Genomic DNA, 22,003 nt, shown 5'->3' on the forward strand with positions numbered 1-22,003 from the left:
ATTTCTCTGGAGTTAAATACCACCTATAAAACATTTTATATAAAATCTCTTTAAAAGACACTGCTTTAGTTATCTTAATATTTATATTCCAATTTGTTTCCAGTCATCCATCGAGATATAATATCCAAAACTTTTTGTCCTGCGCACCATTGCATCTTTAACTATTTCATCCTCCATTCTTATCTCCAGGAGAAAATTGTACATTTTTAAAATGTATTTCCCCTCATCAATCAGAAATATTTTATCAAAACTTACATCTTCTTCATAAAAACGTATTTTTTGGTATTCTCGTAATCTTGTTCTTATTTGCATTTCATTCCACCAGTCCAATTTTATTCCTTTCTCTTCTAACTCAAACTTACTTAAGATCTCTCCTTTAATATTCAACAGATCATTGTATGATATATTTTGGTCTTTTTAAGTCCAGTTCAGATTAGTTGCTATTTCAAGTGATTTTATCCATCTGGGTAATTTATATTTTGTATTTTATCTGTTCCCATATCCAAATTAAAGATCTTCTTAAAATGTGTTGTCTAAAATATCCATGCTGTTTAACTTTATCATAAAACAGGAATGCGTGCCAGCCTATTTGTAAATCACATGCTTCTAAAATTAAAATTTTGGAATTTGGTATGAGTCCCCAATCTTTTATCCAGTTTAGGGCTGCTGCTTGATAATATAATTCCCAGTCTGATAATCCAGATCCTGTTCTTTTTTTATCCTCTTGAAGTAATTTCCGTCTTATTCGCGGTTTTTTACCTTGCCAGACAAATTTGGTAGTAATTTTATTCATTTCTTCAAAAAAAGTTCTCTTCAAAATAATCAGAATAGTCTGGAATAAAAACATTAATTTTGATAATATTTTCATTTTCAGTAGAGCTATTCTTCCCATTAGGGATAATGGCAGTTTATTATATTTCTCCAAATCTTTTTTTATTTCTTTCATTAATTTAATATAGTTGTCTTCCATTAATGTACTTGTCTTTTTGGTAATTATAACTCCTAGATATTTTACTTTGTTTGTTATTTGTAGTCCAAATTCTTTTAATCGTTCTATATCATTGTCTTTTATATTTTTAAGTATCATTTTGGTCTTCTGGTAATTTATTTTTAAACTTGCCACTTCCCCATATTCTTTTAAGTCTTCTATCAAAAATTCTATGGAGTTAAGAGGATCTTCCAAGATAAATACCAAATCATCTGCAAACGCTTGTAATTTGTCTTCTTCACTTTTAATTTTAAGCAGTTTCATCCTGTTGTCTTCTCTTATTACGTTATTCAACATTTCTAGTGTCAAAATAAACAACAGTGGTGAAAGTGGACAACCTTGTCTTACTCCTTGTTGAATGTTGATCTCTCTCGTCAATTCTCCATTTACTCTGTTTGCTTTTTGATCTGAATATATTCCTTGTATCATCTTAATAAATTTTGGAAAATGTAATTCTTGAAGACAGTTAATCATAAAGTCCCAATGTAAATTGTCAAAGGCTTTCTGGGCGTCTAAAACACTAGGGCTAATTTCTTATCTGGATGTGCTTCAAAAAATTCCAATATGTTAATTATAGTTCTCACATTGTTTTTCAATTGTCTTTTTGGTAAAAAAACCAGTCTGATCTTCTTTAATTATTTGATTTAATATATTTTTTAATCTTGTAGCTAAAATTGAAGCAAAAATTTTATAATCTGTATTTAAAAGCGAAATAGGTCTATAGTTTTTAATTTCTTTTTCATCTGTGTCTGATTTATGTATCAAAGTAATTGTTCCTTCCTTCCATGAGGTTGGTATTTCTCCAGTCTCCCATATATCATCAATCACTTTTTTGAATGGCAACAACAGTACTTCAAATTTCTTATAATATTCGGCTGGTAATCCATCAAGGCCTGGCATTTTTTGGAGTTTCTCCCTTTTGGTCACTTCTGTAATTTCATTTATAGTAATTGTATTTTCCAATAGATTCTTTTGATCAGCTGAAATTTTAATGCTATTATTTTTCTTCAGATATTCTGTTTGTTTCTGGTGTTCTATATTTTTTCTCCTATATAATACCTGATAAAATTGTTCAGTAATTGTTTTCTTTACTTCTAATTCTGTTTTCTCTTTTCCAGTCAAATCTTTCAATGTCTTAATATAGTTTTTTGTCTTTCTTTTTTCAGCTTATAAGCTAACCATCTTCCTGGTTTGTTGGCATGGTTTTGTTTCTATGATAGTGACATAATCATATTAGATGAAATTATATTGGCTGAATCCTTATATGGAAGTTTGATAGAAGGGTAGGACTGGACTTTTGTCCAGTCAAAAATGGTGGTCAGCTGACCAGTCAAATAACGGCAAAGTCTTTTTAAAGCACTAATTTCATTGGAATAACAAAAAGATCCTTTAATCATCAATTCATATGCAGTCTCATGGATGAATGTGTTTGTTTTGCTTTAGTTTTGACTGGAATGATGGCCTGTTTGATGTGACGTGGAGTGAAAACAATGAACATGTCTTGGTCACTTCCAGTGGAGATGGATCTCTACAGATTTGGGACACGGCAAAACCCACAGGTCCATTGCAAGTCTACAAAGAGCACACTCAGGAGGTAAAATGAATGCATCTTTAATGATAATGTTTCTTCCTTATCAAGAAGGACACTTAAAAAAGGACACTTAAGCCTACTGTAATGAGTTCATAACTCTGCTACAAAGGTAGTCATTGATTTTACTTTGAATACCATTCTGTTTTCATGCTCTTCATGAACAGTCTCTAGCTTGGTTTTGGCTATAGGCTTTGGATCTTACTCAAGCCATTTCTGCCCAACGTTGCATGTACGCAACAGGGACCAAATGTGTACACCTGTGGGCCAGGCAGAAATGGGTTAATCCCTGCCTATCCCTTCAAATCTTAAGTTTTCTGCATAGCCTTTGGTTCATCTTCATTCTCATCTATAGCAAAGTGTTGGGTACATGTGTCAACATTTGCCCATATTGTTTCCTCCCTCCTTTGTCTGTCTGGCTTTCTATCCCTTCCTCTTTTCCCCACACTCTATTTTAGATTATAAGCTCCCTTTGATGCCAAATTTTTCTGTGTTGCCTATGAAACACTGAAAGCGCCAGGTAAACTCATGGTATGTTATAAAATACTAAATTAAATAATTCTAATCTCCCTTGGTTTACTCCACTTTCTTATGCTGTGTTTTTCTCTGCTAAAAAAAATGGTATCCTAACATTAAAAGAGCATGTGAGTTTTCCTTACTGAAAAATATGGGGTGTAAATTAAGGTGCTATCTGGAAATTGCTGCAGAGCACCCAATTGTGTTTTCTTTCCCAGATTTGACTCATCTGCTCAGTTAAGAGCTTTCATGATAGCGGTTGACTATCCAAGTGGTGTGTTATACACTATAAGAGTTTTGTAGGTTCACTGAGGAATGCCACCTTTTCTATCATTTCATCATTCAAAATGTCACAGCAACAAAAAGTTGTTATATTCTGCTGAGTCTATAAAACTGTACTAGAGATATATATTTTTTCTGAGTACAACGGTCATTAGTCCATGGTGCTCCTTTATTATACAATTCTCTGCTGTGTAAAATGAATTATTACTTATTGGCTCTCATGAAGATGGCTAACTTCTCTTTTTCTGCAGACTGCAGCAATATAGTTTTCACAAAAGCTCACTGACTTGTAATGTTCTGCTGGATTCTGAATGTCTGAAAATATATCTGTCAAGAATTATAGCTTATTTCACTGGAGCTACTATCTCCTGAAGATAGTATTGATCATATAATTTACTTATCTAGTGAAAAAGAGTAAACTAACTGCTTACTGTCAGAGGTTAGGAAGAAATTTGCTGCTTTGGGAAGGTTCATTTTAAAATGAATCCTATGCCACAAATTGTCCTTTCTTTTGAAGTATCTGAATTCAGTGATTGCTGGTGACAGCTTGAGTGGAATATGAAGACTGATGGTTTGATCCGAATCTAACATATTGGGCTAGCCTGCACACGTGTTTTATTACAATATTTGCTTTGAGAAGGGATAGGTACCGTAATCATTCAAAAAACTACATGGAGGCACTTTTACTAGTACAGCACTAACCTTTCCTGTGCAGTGACAATGGTCTGTAATATACTGTCTGATGTCAATTGCACAGCCTCAGTGAAAATGTATATCTCATTCCCTTGCTTGAATCACTGCTACTTTCTCTGCTGGGCCAACAAACAGCCATTGGAATATGCTCTGGAGAAGCTCCTGTGTGGCATAGATGTGCCATGCAAAGTGCGTTTCAGCTCCAGAGGAAATAAACTTATTGGCTTTCTCTTAAGTTGCATTTCGCAGTACAAGTGCAGTGATTTACCAGCAATTGAATGGCCCTTTAGTTGGGGCACTGTAACTAAACCAGTAGCACTGAATCAAGCTGCTGAATAACTACTTCTTATTGCTAAAATTAGCACTAATGGACTGGGCTATTGGAATAGAGCACTGAAAGAATGTCCAACTGTCTCCACACTATGAGGAAAGAACTTATATCACGGGGATGGGGTGATACTACAGTTTCATAAGGTCTTTGCCTTAGATTTTTCCCGAGCCCTTCTTGTCCATGCCAGTGTACGATACTTTTGTGCTATGGAGAGCTGTTCCTCAGCAGCAGTACAACGTCTTGGTAGCTTCTGCAGCTCTATCATGTGAGATAGGAATGGCTCCACTACTAACTTAAGGAAAGGTGCTGAGATGTTGTTTGAAGATAAGTCTTGCTGCCTGATCTTAAATTGTGCCATGCCAAAGGACTGGAACAAAGGAAAAGGCTCTGTTAGTAAAGATTTGTGCATGGGAGAAAACAAAAAGGCTGCTGTTGGGAGTTAGAGATCAGAACTGTACTATGCAATTATATCAGTTGTATAATCAGAACTGTACTATACAATTATATCAATTGTGTTCCCATTTATCTGTAATGGCTTCCTCAAAGTCTCCTGGAAATTGTAACTTGGTAAGGGTGCTAGGAATTCTTTGCTAGATAATTCTAGCCCCTCCTTATCTCACTAGAGTTTTTTTTTTTTTAGAAAGGAGGCAAGTTTCTTCCGTTTCTTGTCTTTGGTGTAGGTGTGACTTAGGAATCAGTCAAATCCTGGTTAGAGCTGTAAAGAGGCACTCCCAACTTTTGACTTGGTTTATTACCCATCAATAATTTGGGGTTGCCACAGTTCTCTCTTTTCCTTCTTGTCATCTCCCACTTTCTCTGGCATGCACAGAGGGTGGTGAGTGTGTGTGTCATATTCAAGTAAGTCTGTTTTGAGCAGGAAAAGCAGCACAAACTCAGCACAAGCTCAGCATGATAAGAAACACTTGGAACAAACAGTCTGCTGCAAAGCTCAGCATGAAAAGACATCCTCCTCCCCTGATTAAAATAGCAAGTTAACATTATACAAAAAGAATACATTATCTTTGGACAAGGACTGTGTCTATATACAGAATTTGGGACAATATGAACTTGTCTTCCTCTAGTTTCTATGGTTGGGGGGGAGAGAGCCTCTTGTTGGAATTTGTGGGAGCCTGTCTTTAAGCGTGTAAGATAATGTATGCCTTCTTTTTAATGTTAATGTGCCATTTCAGTCATAGGTTAGATATTGATATTTGATTAAATTCAGACCATTAGTTGCCGTGCAGTGCAATCCTATATTGCACTGGAGCAGGCAGGTCAGGAGACCTGCACTGTATCAAGCACAAGATTGGGGCCAGAAGTGGCTCAGCCAGAGTCAAGGGGAAACTCTTCCCCTTACCCCTGGGTAAGCCACCACAGTCCCAATGGGCTTCCTCGGACTTCAACCACCTCAGCAGGTGGCACAAGTCTGAAGAGAACGGGGCGACTTCAAGTTGCTCTGCTCTGCTCTGCTCTGCTTAGGGAACAGGGTTGGGATCCAACATAATTGCCGAGTACCAACCCCGCCTCCCTCTCCCCGCTCTCCCTGGAACTGCCCTCCCCCCACCTTCCTCCTGCCTCCTACCCATTCTCCCCAGAGCCCTGTATTGGCTGAGCTTGGCCAATGCAACCCTCCTCCCCCAAGTCGGCATGGAGGCTTTACAGCATGTTTGCGACGCTCCTGGGCTGGCACAAGGGACTTGCGCCGGCCTAGGGCGCAGTTAGGATTGTGCCCTTAAAAACACATTTCCCCATATGTTATTGGGATGTTTGCAGCAAAATATGTACTATGGGATATAGAAAAGTACCTTCATCTCAACATTCTATAGTAAAGATACCAGATCTTAATGCCATTATCTTTTAGTAAAGCTGGCAAATAGTGCTTTGAAGAATGTCTTAATTCTTAATCCATTTCTGATTAATGGTCTCATTGACTCTCATAATATTTCTGAAATAATAATGTAGGGATGAGAGTTTTCTACTTTGAGGATAAATCCTAATCCTTCCAATAAACAATAAACAAGCTTAAACAATTTCAATATGAATACTATACACATATTTATTATCAAAGAAAATGTTAATTTTAATCCTACTCCAGCTGAGTTTGATGCCTAATGATTCCCTTGAACTAAAGTAGTTTCAGCTGTGCTAAAGTTCTCCCTGCAATGTTGAGTGAAAGAGAAATAAACCATGAATATCATGTTTGGTTAGGAGCTTCTTTTACACTGCCTTTGTATTCGATATCACCTGTTGTTATTGGCATCAGAACTAGTCTTGTAAATAGCCACTTGCTTATGGTGAGGAAGGATTATCTGCAGGTGGCCAGCAGAGAACCTTTCCAGAAGTTGATCCCATTTTTTAAGTGAAAGGCAAGCCAATCCTTTTGGGCTGCCCTGTTGGCGGAATGAGTGTTCCACCAGCACTACCTATCTTATGGCAGTCATAAACATCACGCTGATAGCATGAGGAGGTGCGTACTGACAGAGCACCAGTTATGGCGTATTCCTATGCATACTGGTGAATCCCCCTGGAACAGCCTAGGCAGGTAATTTGGTGGGGGAGGTAGGATTGGGCTGGGCTGGGAGTAATTGGGAAGCAATGGAGGAGGGAGGGACTGGATCAGATCTAGGAAGGGGATGGGTTTGTTGGCAGTTGCAGCCACCAAATCCTAACCCTGAGTTAGTAAGCATGAATCGATGAGCATCTGCATGAATTATTTCACTAGCTCATGTCCAGGTAGACCCTCCTGTGAAGCAGAGGCTTTCCCCAGGAGACTTCTGCAACTCCCCCTCCCATCCGCAGGACACATCAGTAGCCTTTTTGTCACTGTTGCATCAGTGCGGGGGGGGGGGGAATGAATAGGATTGGGCTCTAATATATGTACATGTGGGCATACAGGTTAGTAAAACATTTTGCAAGCCATTACTTTCCTGAACTTATGTGCAAGTTTGATCAAAGCTGTTGATCAGCGGATACAGATAAGCTTGGGATCTGTTGCAGCCATCTTAACTGTGGTGAGTTCAAGCTTACAAAGGGCCTGTGAAGCACATGTGGCCAGTCCTGTCAGGATTAGCATTTGGCAGACACTTCATGAGAGTGCTTCATGAGTACCCGTAAAGTGGCTGCCGTATGCCCCAGGTTCCTTTGCATTAGCCCTCCTTTGCATTAGTTGAAGGTCAACCACTCAAGATTGGCAATGATGGCATTTGAGTTGCCAAACTGGTTTTTTTTTCAGTTTTGTTAACTAGCAAAAATGTATCTATTTAATTATATAAAAATGCATATGCATATTCTTCTTCTTAAACAGATGCCCAAGGGGCTTACAAACAATTTAAGAACATCAATAAAATCAGCATATACCAACCAATTATTGTTAGACATGAAAAGAACCTAGTTTTGCCATCTACTGTAAATATGCCCAATATAGGTTATCAGGGTCTCCTTGTGTTTTTCAGAACACCACATCTAAGGGGCTTGTCACATTGGAATCTGAACTAGAATAATTAAAGACCTCTTTGGATGTTGCATTTATCCTATGTAAGTATGTGCACTATCTGAACCAGACCTTAATTAATTGTAGTTCTGATTCCAAAATTGTAAGTCTCTTTGATGTGGAGTTCAACAAAAATTGTTCAGATTAGAAGGAGCCTTTGGGGTTGTGCACTGTCTTTCCTGCCATTTATTGGAACCTTCTCCATATGTAGATGGTAAGATTGAAATTGAGATGTCTGATGGTTCCTGAACTTCTAATTGAAATTGCATAAGGGAGTTATCTTGCCCAAATACCTGGGGATCTCCAGTTCAGATATAACCTTCTACAGATGGTGAAGTATGCCCGTCAGTTAACTTAACAGCTCAATCCTATTGAATATCTATGGAAAAGTGAGTCCAGTGGAATTTACTGTACTCCCAAGTGTGTGTAGCATTGTAATCTGAGGGTATGTGAGGAAACGTGCAACTTTCAGGGTGGATGGGGCTGAGTTGCCTGATCAAGTGCTTGGAAGACAGAAGTTCAGGAGATGCTATAGTGGGCAATGGAGACTGCTCTGATCTCCTGGAGCTCATAAGCCATTTTGGAGAATGCTTGAAATAGGTAATCTGTCATAATCAAGTCTCAGCCCACCAAATTAGGAAAATAAGCCTAGGGTCCAAAACTGCAGTCCATGTTGGCATCCTTCAGTCTCAGAAGACTATGGTATCACGCTCTGAATGGTGGTTCTGGAACAGAGTGTCCTCTCCAGTGCGTGAAGCCTGGGTAAAGTAGATATGGAGGATAGACTGTTTCCCATGCAGCAAATTCCTCCTCTCCACATCGCTGAAATGGTCCAATGGAAAGGCAGAGGCCAATACGGTTGGTTCCAGCGGCGTCGCAGGAGTTGCCAAAGAATGTGACTGTGTTCAGCCATGAACTGCCTCAGGGACTCCGGCTTCGGATTTTGCCTCAGGGTTGATTCCTGAAGCCTTTTCCATAACTGGATGTAGCCACAAGGCAGTGGAGGTTTGGGATCAGAGTTTTCCTTCTCTCAGATGAGCTACCTTCCCAGGCTAATGAGTCCCATCTACCTGGTGGCTGTTTAGTCGCCTCTTACAATAAGTACAGCCAAACTGAGGGCCTATTCTTATCCCCAGCCCCCAGGGGAAAGACTGCAGTAACATACCTATAAATATAAAAATGTAGTGTAGTTCAATTTGTCAAACCAGATAGCTAAAAAGATTCATTATGTACTGTATCCTCATTAACTTTTTATATACCGTATTATTAATGTCTTCCTATCTCAAATGTCTTAATTCTTGATGTTAAATGACAGTTTGGGGGGGGGGACTCAATTTTGTTTAGCTGTAAAGTTCAGAAAAGTGTCACACAAATATTTTAGATAAATATATTTTTATTTCTTTAATAACAAATATGACCATTTCTGGCAGAACAGAAAAAATAACTTATATACAAATTATCATATTTGAATACTTTGTGCCTTTGTAAACTAAAATTAAAATACTGCTTCAGGTTTACAGTGTTGATTGGAGCCAAACTAGAGGAGAACAGCTAATAGTATCTGGATCATGGGATCAAACAGCAAAGATGGTATGTTTGTCTTTCTGGTTGTTAAAATGGATGTACTATAAATGTTAAGAAAGAGAGTCCTGTCTTGGCCCTGTTTCTTTCTGAACTGATGCTGCCAGAATCTCTCACTTGTTGAAACTGGGTACATTAAAGGGAAATCCTACAGTTTTGGCAAATGTCTCATGCAGTGACTAAATATCTGGCAGACTTTACACGATTATTATTTTTAAGTGAAATTTTTATATTACTTTTCATCCAAAAAGTTCATACAGTAGTTTACGTGGCTAAATAAATAAATAAATGATTCCCTGTCCCAAAGAGTTCACAGTCTAAAAAGATGCAGAAGAAACTCCAGCAAACAGTGACTGGAAGATATGCTATGCTGCAGTAAACAGTGACACTTGCTCTCACTCTTGCTAACTATAAAAGGAGTACGACAAAAAGTGCCTCTTTGCCCAGTTGGCAAGATGTGGTTTCCAGTATAGCAAAAGACAAATTAAATCAAAGCACGTGTAGTGGTAAAAAATAAAAATTCATGACTAACACAGTGAAAGATTTGTCACTGATTACATGTTTATTAGTAGCCAAATTAAGTTTGTGCATACTGTTGAGAAAAGCAGAATTCTAAGAGCTGGAAACAAGAGCTGGAGAAAGGAAGATATTAAACAAAACATTCCTAGAGGTGGTTCAGTGGAGAAATTTGGAACCAGTTCCAAATTGGTTACCCTACTAACTGGGTAAAGTCACTTCTTCAAATGAGTGCTCCTCTTTTGTTTAGCAGGAGGAGTGTAACTGGCCCTCCTCACTCTAGAAAAGTCACTCTTTTCTAGTGGCTGTCTGCTGGTGTTCTTTTGCATCTTTTTAGATTGTGAGCCCTTTTGGGACAGGCAGCCTTTAGTTATTTGATTTTCTCTCTAAATTGCTTTGTAAACTTTTTGTGGAAAAAAGTTTATATAAATACTGTATAAAGTATTATATAAAGTTTATATAAAAGTTATATAAATACTGTTCATAATAATAATAACCACAGCTCTTACAGAGGGAAGTGAGAAGGATGAAGACAGCAAAAATGGCATTAGCCTTCACTACAGATGGGACTGATACATTATACTATGAGCTTAACTTTTTAAAAGCAATTTATTATTCAAGAGTTATACCCCACCTCTCCAAAGCTTGGCAGCTAGCAATTCAGAGTTCTTCAGTATTTATAAAAGCACAGTACAAAGAAAAAAGAGTCAAACAATTCATAAACTCCCAAAAACATCAGCACACTCCATTGTAGATTATAAATGAAAGCAGCATTTATAACTAAAACAGCAGTAACTTTTAGACTAGAAAAAAACAAGCTGCTGCTGGCACACCTCTGAGGAGAGGGCTATTTTTAATCCATAAGGGTGGGTGTTGCACAGATGTGGTGCAACCACAGAAAAGATTTTTCTTTCTCTTTTCTTAGAGTTCATTTATACTCCATGTTCTTTCACTGCTTAAGTGGTGGAGAAATACTAGCAGTAAACTTTGTTTGCAAGAGAAGCAGGCAGTGGGAAAAGACTGCGATGTGAGAGTTGGGCTACATATTCTGTTTCCCCATGTGAGAGTGACCCCACCCTGTCTGCCTGAAAGTTTCCCTGCTGGTGGGCAGGCAAACCTGGGTGTGGGTGTGGATGCATTTGATTGTTTGGAGAAGAAGTTGCTGTTCACCTTTCTGAACAGATGGAACCAGAATTAGGCCATGGCTTCTGATTTGAACAATCAAACTAAATCAACTACACATACATCGACTACAGCCAAGAGAAGGCAAAGGAGACTGGCATTCCATTGACTGAGGGCCCAATCCTATGGTCCGCACCGCGCTTCCGTGGCGTGGACCACAGTCGCAAACGTCCGTAAGGCACGTTTGCGGGGCTTACCGCCGGGCTCCTGCCGGAGTTGGCTCAGCTCCGGCGGGTGCTGAGCCATTGCCTGGCGGGCGCCTGTGTTCCACAGCTCGGCGGTGCCTGCCACCGCTGGGCTGCGGAATGGCAAACGGGGCAGGGACGGGGTGTTCCGGGGAGGGGGAAGGCCAGCGTGACGCAGGGAGGGGGCGGGTAGGCCGGCGTGTTGCGGGGAGGGGTGTGTGCCAGAGGTGTGCCTGGGGGCAAGGTGGGAGGAGGACCCGTGGAGCTCTGCTCCGCAGGATCCTCGGCGCTCGTGGAGGCTGTGTGCCTTACACGAGCACCTTTACTTTAGCAGTGCGCCACTAAAGAGAGTAGCCCCATTGCGAGGTTGCCTCCCTTACCTGGGGGAAGTGGACAAACGTTCCCTACTCCTGAGGTACCTCCTGCAGTAGCACAGGAGGTGCTGGATGCGGCGGCAGCCCTCGTGGTGCCGCTAAGCGGGGGCGCCCCAGGCAGCTCAGGTTTGGGCTGCCCCTTAGGATTGGGCTGTGAGTTCCCTGTGTCCAAAAGTCAGTCTCTCTCTTTCAGAGGGATGGGTTTAAGTAGAACCCTGCCAATCATCCCCACTTTAGAGTTACTTAGTGAAAAATAAAACCTGAAATTTAGAACCTGCATTCATAAGTGCCAGAAAGAGATTGTTTTGCAACACTGATTAGAACAATCTCTGTAGATGTATTTGGGCACCTGAGTTACATAGAACTCTTCATCAAGCAAGATAGAAAAGCAACAAATGCTCAGATATATAAAGCAAAGCTGTTTCTAGGTGCACATTTTAGCAGGTTTTAGATTCACACTCCTACACTGAGGATTGTCTCCAATAGACGATGGCACCTTTTTCATTTGTATTATTTTCAGGGACAAACATGGCAGCAACTGTTGCTAATGTTTCTGTACTGCCAGTTGGATCCCTGCTCTAAAATACTGCATGCAGTCTGGGAGACTAGGAGAACAAAATGCAGTCTGTTACCTTTAGCTCTTATCCTGTACAAGCAGATGTCTATTTGTTTATATTTTGTCTAGTGGGATCCTGCTGTGGGACAGTCAATATGCACGTTTAAAGGCCACGAAGGTGTCATTTATAGCACAATATGGTCTCCACACATCCCAGGCTGCTTTGCATCTGCCTCAGGTAAATATTACAGTGCAGTGGTACTCACAGCGGGAAACCCATTACATTTGGTTGTTTTAAAATTCTGTCCAGAAGGTGGTGGTATAATTTTATACAAATGGAGGGAGATGATAAATGGAGAGCTATAATTGAAGCGAAGATTCAGTTGTTATCTTTTAACTCCATTGACTTGGTCTCTGTAGGGATCAACGATTGTCTCACTTCAATGAGCTGGTGGCAATTTTTCACACTGGCATTTCATCACCAGTCTTTCTTTCTCTTGCATAACTTTTTTTCCTTGCTTGCCTGCCTATACAGGAATGCCAGTGCTTAGTTATAAATTGTACATCTTTTGCCGACTGCTTCAGTATCTGTCAGAGCAGAGGGCAAGTTACTCTCTGGAAAATATAGTGCAGGAACCCTCTGATTTGTACTGTGCATGAATTGTATTGTCAAGTTGGAAAAGGAAATTCAACAATTATGTTACTTGGGCTCTTGCTTATACTTGTACAGTATATCTTGCTGATAGTAAAAGTAAAAAAAACTGGTTGAATCTCTTGGGGTGAACTAAACATTTCAATGATTTGGAAAGGGATTTGGGACTATGTTGCCATGGTTCACTGCAGTAACAATTAAAAAAAATAGATTTAGAGCTTGTTACTTGGCCTTGCTACATCAGCATGTCGGTGCTTATGAGGGGTTGGTTGTAGTGTTGCACCAATACAAGTCACACAGCACATGCTGCCATTCCATATAAAACTGGGTGTGAGACTTTTTCATAGTGATCAGTTCCACTTGAGTTCCATATGCAGAATTAAAATGTAATCTGTCTTGGTGTAGTGGAATAGCGGAAGATCTGGTGAGGAGGTAGAATGTGGTGTCTTCAGTGGCCCCAATTGTTACCCTGCACATGCCCGATCTCATCTGATCTTGGAAGCTAAGCAGGGTCAGGCCTGGTTAGTACTTGGATGGGAGACCACCTGGGAATACTGGGTGCTGTAGGCTTATACCATAGTCTTTGAGACTGAAGGTTGCCAACCAGTGGCCCCTTTAAGAATTAAGGCCTGGGCTTTCAGCAAAGGGTGTGCTGCACAGCTGCAGCCATTGAAGGCAATAAGGCTCTCAGGCATAAAAGCACCTGCTGAAGGGAGAGTTTGGTGTGGGTAGCAGAAGGAGGAAAAGCTTGAGGAGAGACTGGAGGCTGCTGGAGACACTGGAGTTTGGTGTGTGGCTGCTGTGCCCAAGACCTGCTGAGGACCAAGGGTCTGCTGTAGTGGTGGGAGGCTGCTGGCAGGAGAGAGAACCTCTGCAGGTTGAACAGGCGAGCTACCCTGGATGGAGGTGGAGTCCAGCAGGACTGCAGGGCAGAACCAGGGTCATTTGTTGGAGGAAGGAAGGGGATCTAATTTGCTTAAAGTGGGCATAATTCTCCAGGCAAAGCTTGGCCTTGGAATCTGGCAAAACACTTGGATGGATAGATTTTGCTAACTGAGGTAAGATTTCATACTCAACAGTGGAATTGAACTTCTAAATGTCATGTTCTCTGAGCTTTGAACAGAAACCTATCTTTCTAACTGTGCCTGTTTGGGGGTTTAAACTTACTGATTGAAGCCTTATTGAAAGAGAAGAAATTTCCATATAGAATGAATGTGACAATAATTATAAGAAAGTTTGAAAACAATAGCAAAACATGGAGGGAGAAAGTTCAGCTGTCAGATAGCGTGATACAACCTACCACCCTCTCCTGATGCAGCCATGCCAATGGGGCATGCACTGCATCATGCAGGTGAGTTCTAGTTCGCAGAGGCCAGGTTCCCTTGTCCCAGGGCAAGCCTCTGCTGTCCCGATGGGTCTACTTGAATCTGTGCTAGCTACTTTGCAGTGCAAGTTCGAGTGGATATGGGTAGGTGAATCAAGGTTGTGAAAGAGGATAGGATATTGGAAGAGCTGCTGCCACCAATAATTGCCCCTTGTCACTCTCAATACCCCACCCATCACCCCATTCTCACCTCTGTGTTCCTCCTGCCCGCTTCCCTTGCTGACTTATCTGTGCTTGGGTTTCTCCAGAGGCCACTGGTGCCTCTCCAGAGGCCTCTTGTGTGTGGCCACTCACCACTTCTGGTAGTGGCCCTGCTGTGGAGAATGATAGGTTGTGCTTTGCAACTGCTGTAAAGCACACTTTGCCACAGGAACACATGTTCTGGCAGTGCAGACGCCCAATAGGATTGGGCCATAAGATACTGATTTACTTTTTTTCATAAGAACAGCCCCAGTGGATCAGGCCATAGACCTATCTAGTCCAGCTTCCTGTATCTCACAGTGGCCCACCAAATGCCCCAGGGAGCACACCAGATAACAAGAGACCTGCATCCTGGTGCCCTCCCTTGCATCTGACATAGCCCACTTCTAAAATCAGGAGGTTGCACATGCACATCATGGCTTGTACCCCGTAATGGATTTTTCCTCCAGAAACTTGTCCAATTCCCTTTTAAAGGCATCCAGACCAGATGCCATCACCACACCCTGTGGCAATGAGTTCCACATACCAACCACATTCTGAGTAAAGAAATATTTTCTTTTGTCTGTCCTAACTCACCCAACACTCAACTTTAGTGGATGTCCCCTGGTTCTGGTGTCATGTGAGAGTGTAAAGAGCATCTCTCTATCCACTTTATCCTTCCCATGCATAATTTTGTACGTCTCAATCATGTTCGCCTTCAAGCGTCTCTTTTCTAGGCTGAGGAGGCCCAAACACCGTAGCCTTTCCTCATAAGGAAGGTGCCCCAGCCCAGTAATCATCTTAGTCGCTCTCTTTTTTTCACCTTTTCCATTTCCACTATGTCTTTTTTGAGATGTGGCGACCAGAACTGGATGCAATACTCCAGGTGTGGCCTTACCATAGATTTGTACAACGGCATTATAATACTAGCTGTTTTGTTCTCAATACCCTTCCTAATGATCCCAAGCATAGAATTGGCCTTCTTCACTGCCGCCGCACATTGGGTCGACACTTTCATCGACCTGTCCACCACCACCCCAAGATCTCTCTCCTGATCTGTCACAGACAGCTCAGAACCCATTAGCCTATATGTGAAGTTTTGATTTTTTGCCCCAATGTACATGACTTTACACTCCTTCTCTAGCTAATTTTTCAGCTGTTTAATGACTTCTCTTTAAAACGAGTGAAATCAAAATTAGGATTGTATTTGAGATAAAATCCCTCTCTGTATATAAATACTTCTTGTGTGCATGTCTTGTTTTTAAAGTCCTGCATGTTATGGAACATCTTCTAAAGCAGCATAGTGGATGTATTTGATTAGTAACAACTTGGCCATTTATAGAAATCAGATAGGTCTGCCTATTTGTCTTTCGAATATAATGCCATTTAATACTTCACAGTACTGCATCTTAGCTTCTGATCTTGCTTATTTGAAAGTGAGTCTCATTGATTGATTTTAAAAAGTAATGGCTAAGTAAACATGCTTTGGGGTCTCTGGCTTTTGCATTAGATTTCAAACTGGCTGCTTTTCTTGTTGCACAAATTCCACTATGTTGTAGCTGCTGTTTGTGAACAAATCAGGCAGACCTGAGAAGTTGGATCTTTACAATTTACTTTATACTGGAATATTATAGTTTGTGAGCAGTTCAGGTTCAATATAAAATTTTGAAATATAATATAAATTTTATAAATATCATTCCTACTCCTTGTGCTTTCCATTGGCACTTTGTCTTCATTGTTAAGGCGGGTCTGAACTGATCTACTTGCTCAAGGATAACTGTTTTTAGAATTGTTTCTGTGTATTGGCTTCTAACATGTTGGATCTTATCCCACTGTTGCATGATTTTAGTGGTCTTATATATGTTAATTTTTCACACAGTCTTTGCTGCTTCAACCTTCAGATTAAATGGGAAGGCAAGTTAACAGGGTTTTTTAATGAATAAATTACCTGAATGGTTTCAGTGGCTTTTGATGAAAAGCCACTAGTCAGAGATAATGCTTGCTCCTAATGTTATGGGATGTAGGCACTGCAGGTCAATAAATCATTATTTATTTACATAGTAAATCAGTTTCTGCTCTGCATTATCCTGTGTAGTACCCACAAACACTCTGACTTAGGAACCATATCCTGCATAACTTTGCAGATTCTGTACGCTGTTGAATGTAGTTGATAGGGTTAAGCATACAGCTCCCAACCTCTGATATTCCTCTTCCTTGCACAACCAGCTGCATTTCCTATGGCAGGGGTGTCAAACTCATTTCATAAAGTGGACTGAATAGCATTTGTGGCACCTGCTGAGGGTTGGAAGTGATTTCACTTAGCGGCTGATGTCCGAACATAAGCACTTTGTTCCCATCTAGGAACTCATTAGCTGCAAATCACAGTAGAAAAAAACATGCAAATCTTGATCAGTCATAAAGTAGCTATAAGTCAGTAGCTGATGGTGCCTCAGAGAAGCGTACTCTCTAAGATATTAGATGCAACAACTTCCAGTATGGTTAGGGAAATATATTGGAAGTGCATACTGTGTTATGCTCTTACTAATGTATACGTCTGATCCTTGAAGTTTTATAAATTCAGCCCCTTACTCTGGACTATTAAATGATGGTTGGAATTGTAGTATATATTTATGCTTGTATCTCAAAGGTGCATAAATTTCATTGTGCTGTAGCACAATGACAATAAAGTTACTATTACTGCTATTACTACCATGATGTGGCCACAATATTTGTTCTTATATATTTTTAAATAGTAATGACAAGAGTGGCTATTATGTTTGACACCTTTGTTCTAGCATGTGGCTGAGCTGTCTCCAGTGGTCTGGAAGACAGCAGGAAAAGGAACTTAGAAAAGAGGGGAGGGGACGCACCAACTTCTCCACCAGCCTTTCCCCCTCCAATGGGGGTAAGTCACTGTTGAAGGGGTTTGGACAGGTCATCCTTAGAGCTTCTATCAATAAAGAGCTGTTCTCATGATTGCACTTCAAATGTGTATGTAGGAGGAGGGCAGGAGGTCTGGCTCAGTTGGTAGAGCTTGCCGCCTTGTATGCCTGAAGATCTGAGGCTGCCAGTTCAAAACAACCAGAAGTACCCGAGAACTGATGACATGCTGATATACTGATGAGCTGACCCTGCATAGCAGAGAGGAGTTACCGTCAAGTGGAGCGTGGGAGGCGAAGGACCAGAGAGAGGCCAGTCCGGGAAGGAATCCAGCTGGAACGAGGAGTACTATGAAAGACTACAACTATTCAATTGTAAAAATCCCTACGGGGGTTTAGAACAGCCTGCCTATGTAAACCACCTTGGATTAAAGTCTGAGGAGAAATCTGACGACCAAGAAAGGTGGTAAATAAATACCATTATTATTATTATTATTATTATTATTATTATTATTATTATTATTATTATTATTATTATTATTATTATTATGTATTGGGAGGGTTCATTCCATCACACATATCCACATGCAGTCCATTCCACACACTACCTTTAGTTGCTGCACTCTTCCTTACACTGATGCCCCTGCCCATGAGGAAGTCTTCCTAGCTGCCAAGTTACTGGCCCTTTAAATCTTGAGTCACCTTCTTTCTGTTCTGACCAGTTTGCCCAGCCATTGTCTGCGTTTCCTACTACTTCCTCTGTCAGTCCACTGCTCTTGTTCCAGAGCTGCTCTTGCAACACTATTGTCTTCCCACAGACTCCTACTAGCCTTCACACTCACATTTTCTTGTGCTCATTCTGCCTGTCACTCTCACTTTTCTCCTTCCACCTCCTCCAGTGATTCTGCCCTTCAGCTCTGCTCAACCCCCAGCTCTCAGCTACAGAAGGCTCACGAAACCAGGCCCCAGCGTTTCCCTGTGCTTGCCTCACAGGCTGTTGTGCAGCAAGGGGAAGATATGCTGCTGTGAGCAGTGGTTTGGTGGCACTTGGCCACTCTGCTCCCCTTTCTCCATGACAGGACATGTCCCATGAGATGTGTTCATGCAGGCTGGTTAGAGAGCTTCCATGAGCCAGAACTGGCCCACAGACCTTCTGCCTGACACTTGTGGTCTAAGGGGACTTCCTGAATGTTGGTAATACAGGTTCATTCCCACCACTTCTTGATCAGTAGGATTGCTCTGCAGGTTAATAGCATTGGTACACCTGACTTTTTGAACACAGTAAGCATATCAACAAAACAAATTACGCAAAGGATTTTATTTTAATTTAACCTCTGCTTTTTTAAAGTGTCCATTGGTTTTAATATTATATTGGTCAAGGTCAAGAAGATGCTCCTTCTTAATGTTTTATAACTTTGAGACCGAACAAACTTTAAATTGTTGCATGGCGATTTGCTCACTCAGGAATTTTTTCTTGGTGGTTCTCCACTTGTAGTCATAATTTCAGAGAATGGAGTTGTTCAAGAAAATCTTAGTCAGGTCCCGTCCCTGCCTGTGTCAATCACTTGTAAAGGTATTTAGGTCTACATATGAACACACATGCATTCACCACGTGTATTCCCTATCAACTTTTACCTGAACCATGGAAAAAACTGGGGTTAATGGGAGTAACCATGTCAACTGCTTGGAAAAACAAACATGGGTGAAAACATCCACATGGAACTGCAATCATGAAAACCACGTTATAAAAATATTTGTTCTGACTGTCATCTTTTAATTTACTGCACTTTTATTCTACCTCTTTAGTAGTCTCCTCTCTAAGTAGTTGAGTCCACATTTTTGGTCTTTTATCATAGAAGATTTTCTGCAAACCTTATTTTAGTGTCTTTCCCGTGCCTCTTTCAAACCTACACTGAATTTTTTTTATTTTGTGTTTTTATACTGCCCTTCCTCCAAGGAGCTCAGGATGGTTTACATAGTTCCCCCCCTCCTTTTGTCCTCACAGCAACCCTGAGAGGTAGGTGAGGCTGAGAGGTAGTGACTAACCCAAGGTCACCCAGGAAGCTTCATAGCTAAGCAGGGATTTGAACCTGGATCTTCCAGGTCTAAATCCATGCATAAGGTGAATATCAAGTATAGTCAAAAATTACCCTTGAAAATCCCTTAGATTGCTGTGCATTTAGGGACCAAATTGTATAGAAGATGCATGTTGTACTGTATCTTTTAAAACTAGAATCTCACTATAAGAAGCATGTGGGAACTGAGATCAGTTGATTGATGGTCTGATCCTGTCATTGTGCAGTGCCAGAACAGTGGCTACTGCACTGGCACTAGCTGTCAGAAACATGCATGCTTGCAATTACTTGTGGGAAGGGCTGTGCCATCACACCAGTTCTGAATTCAGTCTGAGGGCCGCCAGTGTTGTTAGGTACTATGCTGAGTGATGCAGGGATGGGGGGAGGGTGGAACAGTGGCAGGGAGGGGTGGGGGAGGGGGTAATTCACAGTGGGGACAGCGGAGGACATCTCTTCCACATTCTAATCCCATTTCTGTGCCTAAAAGCTCTTCAAAGAGTTCCTTGGTTTTGCATCAGCTATTTTACTGGCGTAGATCTGAGTAGCAGATCCGAGTAATGTTCCCTTACCCTGAGGAGACCTCTGGCCTGCTCAGTTTCAGTGCTGTGAGCTGTGTAGCCCCATTGCGCCAGCTCTGCATTGGATTGGGCTGCCTGGGAACAAGCAGATTGAAGTCTCCCATCTCACACTCGCTCTGGGGCATAAGCTCATTGAGTGGAATTGTGGTCTGAATCTCCTGCACTGTTTAAACTGTTTGCCTTGTGCATATAGTTTGAATTGTGTAAAAGTATATATGATGTGACTGAATGATTTCCTCTGTTTTCCCCACATGTTGGTTAATGTAGCACATTGAGATAACATCTCTATGATGTGGCCAACCCATAATCCAAGATCTTTTCTGAATTGTGGGAATATGTACTATGCTTCTAGCTTGTTAGACCAAGCATATTTATAGAGTCACGTGTTTTACCTGTTGGGCTTAGATGGTGTTTGACAACATCTTGCCATGAAATCCACTCTTGTTTACTTGCCAGTAATTACTGTTAAACTAACTTTGGTCTTTCCTCCCTCAGCCCTAACTACTGGCCCTAATGCTGTGTGTGTAAGATATTTTAATTCTCATTTGCATGGCAACCACAATGATTGTTCAATATAATCAAAATGTGCATTGAATGCAGTTGTGGAACATTTTCCGTTTACTGCAGTAGGCAGTCAATAAATAAATTAATTTTTACTCACACTCACACAGTTTGTATGACATTGTGTAAATCCCAGTGTGTTCTGTGTCGAATATTTCTTGTTTCTTCTTGCAAATTTTTTTAGGAGAAAAACAAAAGGAGGTTCTCTGTATGTACGATCTTAAAAATAACTGAAAATGGAAAAAAGTGATTGAGCATCTAAGGATCTGCAGTTGTGCAAATTCTATCCATGAACACTGTTGTAAAGGGAAGCAAGTTATGGTACAAGAAAAAAAATGACCCTGCTTGGCTGGCATTTGAGTTCATGTGTATTTGGCACCAAATAAACTTACCATTTGGAAAGGTACAAAGCACTGGGCAGAGTGGTTGATATTACATGCAATACTCTATTCCTGAGGATGCTTACCCAGACAGTCCTTATTGGAATGGGAGAGCACATTAAAAACTAGGAGTTACTGAAGCTATGTAGCCTCTTCTACTCTGTCATGATGTCAATACCAATTTCTGAATGGATAGCATGGGCTGGGAGATCAAGTGGCGGGGCAGCTCTGGCTCAGGGGCCTGATAAATATCTGGCTGACAACAAAAGACCAGTCATGTGGAAAATGTGATTAAAGGAATGACATAAATAACAAAGCTGCCTAGTGGCTAAAAGGGGTTAATGAGTCATTGTACCATTTGACCAGAGGATCTCTCTCTACCTGGAGAACAAAATGACTGCCACTTAGAAAAGATCCAAGTGTAGCCAGCATTCATGGATAGCCAAACATAAATCAGCACTGTTAAATGTTCCTCAGCTGTTCACTCTGCAGAGCTAAAGGTTGTGATGAGTCCTTCCAGTTCAAGTGAAAGCATCTTTATGGAGTCTAATAATGTATATTGCCCCTTAAATTTGCTAACAAGAAACTACTTCCAAATCAGATGCTTACTTATAAGAAGGTCTCTGGCCTATATGTGGAAATTGAGAGCTACTTGTGCAATTGGCAAAGCTCTGAAGCTTGGTGTAGCAGAGCCAGCAATTACCTTAACTGCTAGAACTTCAGTTTTAATGCTGCAGTCATTTAGATCTTTAATGTGGCCATTACATTTATTTATGAGAATAAATACCAGTTGGTTTTATTCCAGCTTTTTGAAAAGTCAGGAACTAAAAATGTGTTCTTTCCTCCTAATATAGTTTAGTTACTGTGCTATTTTTCATTCATGATAATTAAACTTGACTTGCTTCGTGTAGTAGGGTCTTTTCTAAAGCTTTCTCCCCATTCCACTGTACCTTTTTCTTCCTTTCAGATTTTCACACCAGAGAATCTGAATGAAGAGAAAGAAGTTGTAAGCTATTTAGCTCCTGAATAAAT

General features: G+C 40.7%; 1 protein-coding gene and 1 pseudogene across 1 annotated transcript in view; both read left to right on the plus strand.

Annotated features, from left to right (window-relative positions):
• Window positions 1-22,003, plus strand: part of PEX7 (peroxisomal biogenesis factor 7) — a 75,281-nt gene that overhangs the window by 5,491 nt on the left and 47,787 nt on the right. The window contains exons 3-5 of the mRNA XM_066611229.1: window positions 2,432-2,582; window positions 9,401-9,478; window positions 12,412-12,520. Of these exons, the coding sequence (XP_066467326.1) occupies window positions 2,432-2,582; window positions 9,401-9,478; window positions 12,412-12,520 (338 nt within the window). The remainder of the gene's footprint in view (window positions 1-2,431; window positions 2,583-9,400; window positions 9,479-12,411; window positions 12,521-22,003) is intronic.
• On the plus strand, window positions 13,382-13,504 carry LOC136637264 (5S ribosomal RNA; annotated as a pseudogene).

This window comes from Tiliqua scincoides, chromosome 1 (assembly GCF_035046505.1).
Source record: "Tiliqua scincoides isolate rTilSci1 chromosome 1, rTilSci1.hap2, whole genome shotgun sequence".
NCBI lineage: Eukaryota > Metazoa > Chordata > Lepidosauria > Squamata > Scincidae > Tiliqua > Tiliqua scincoides.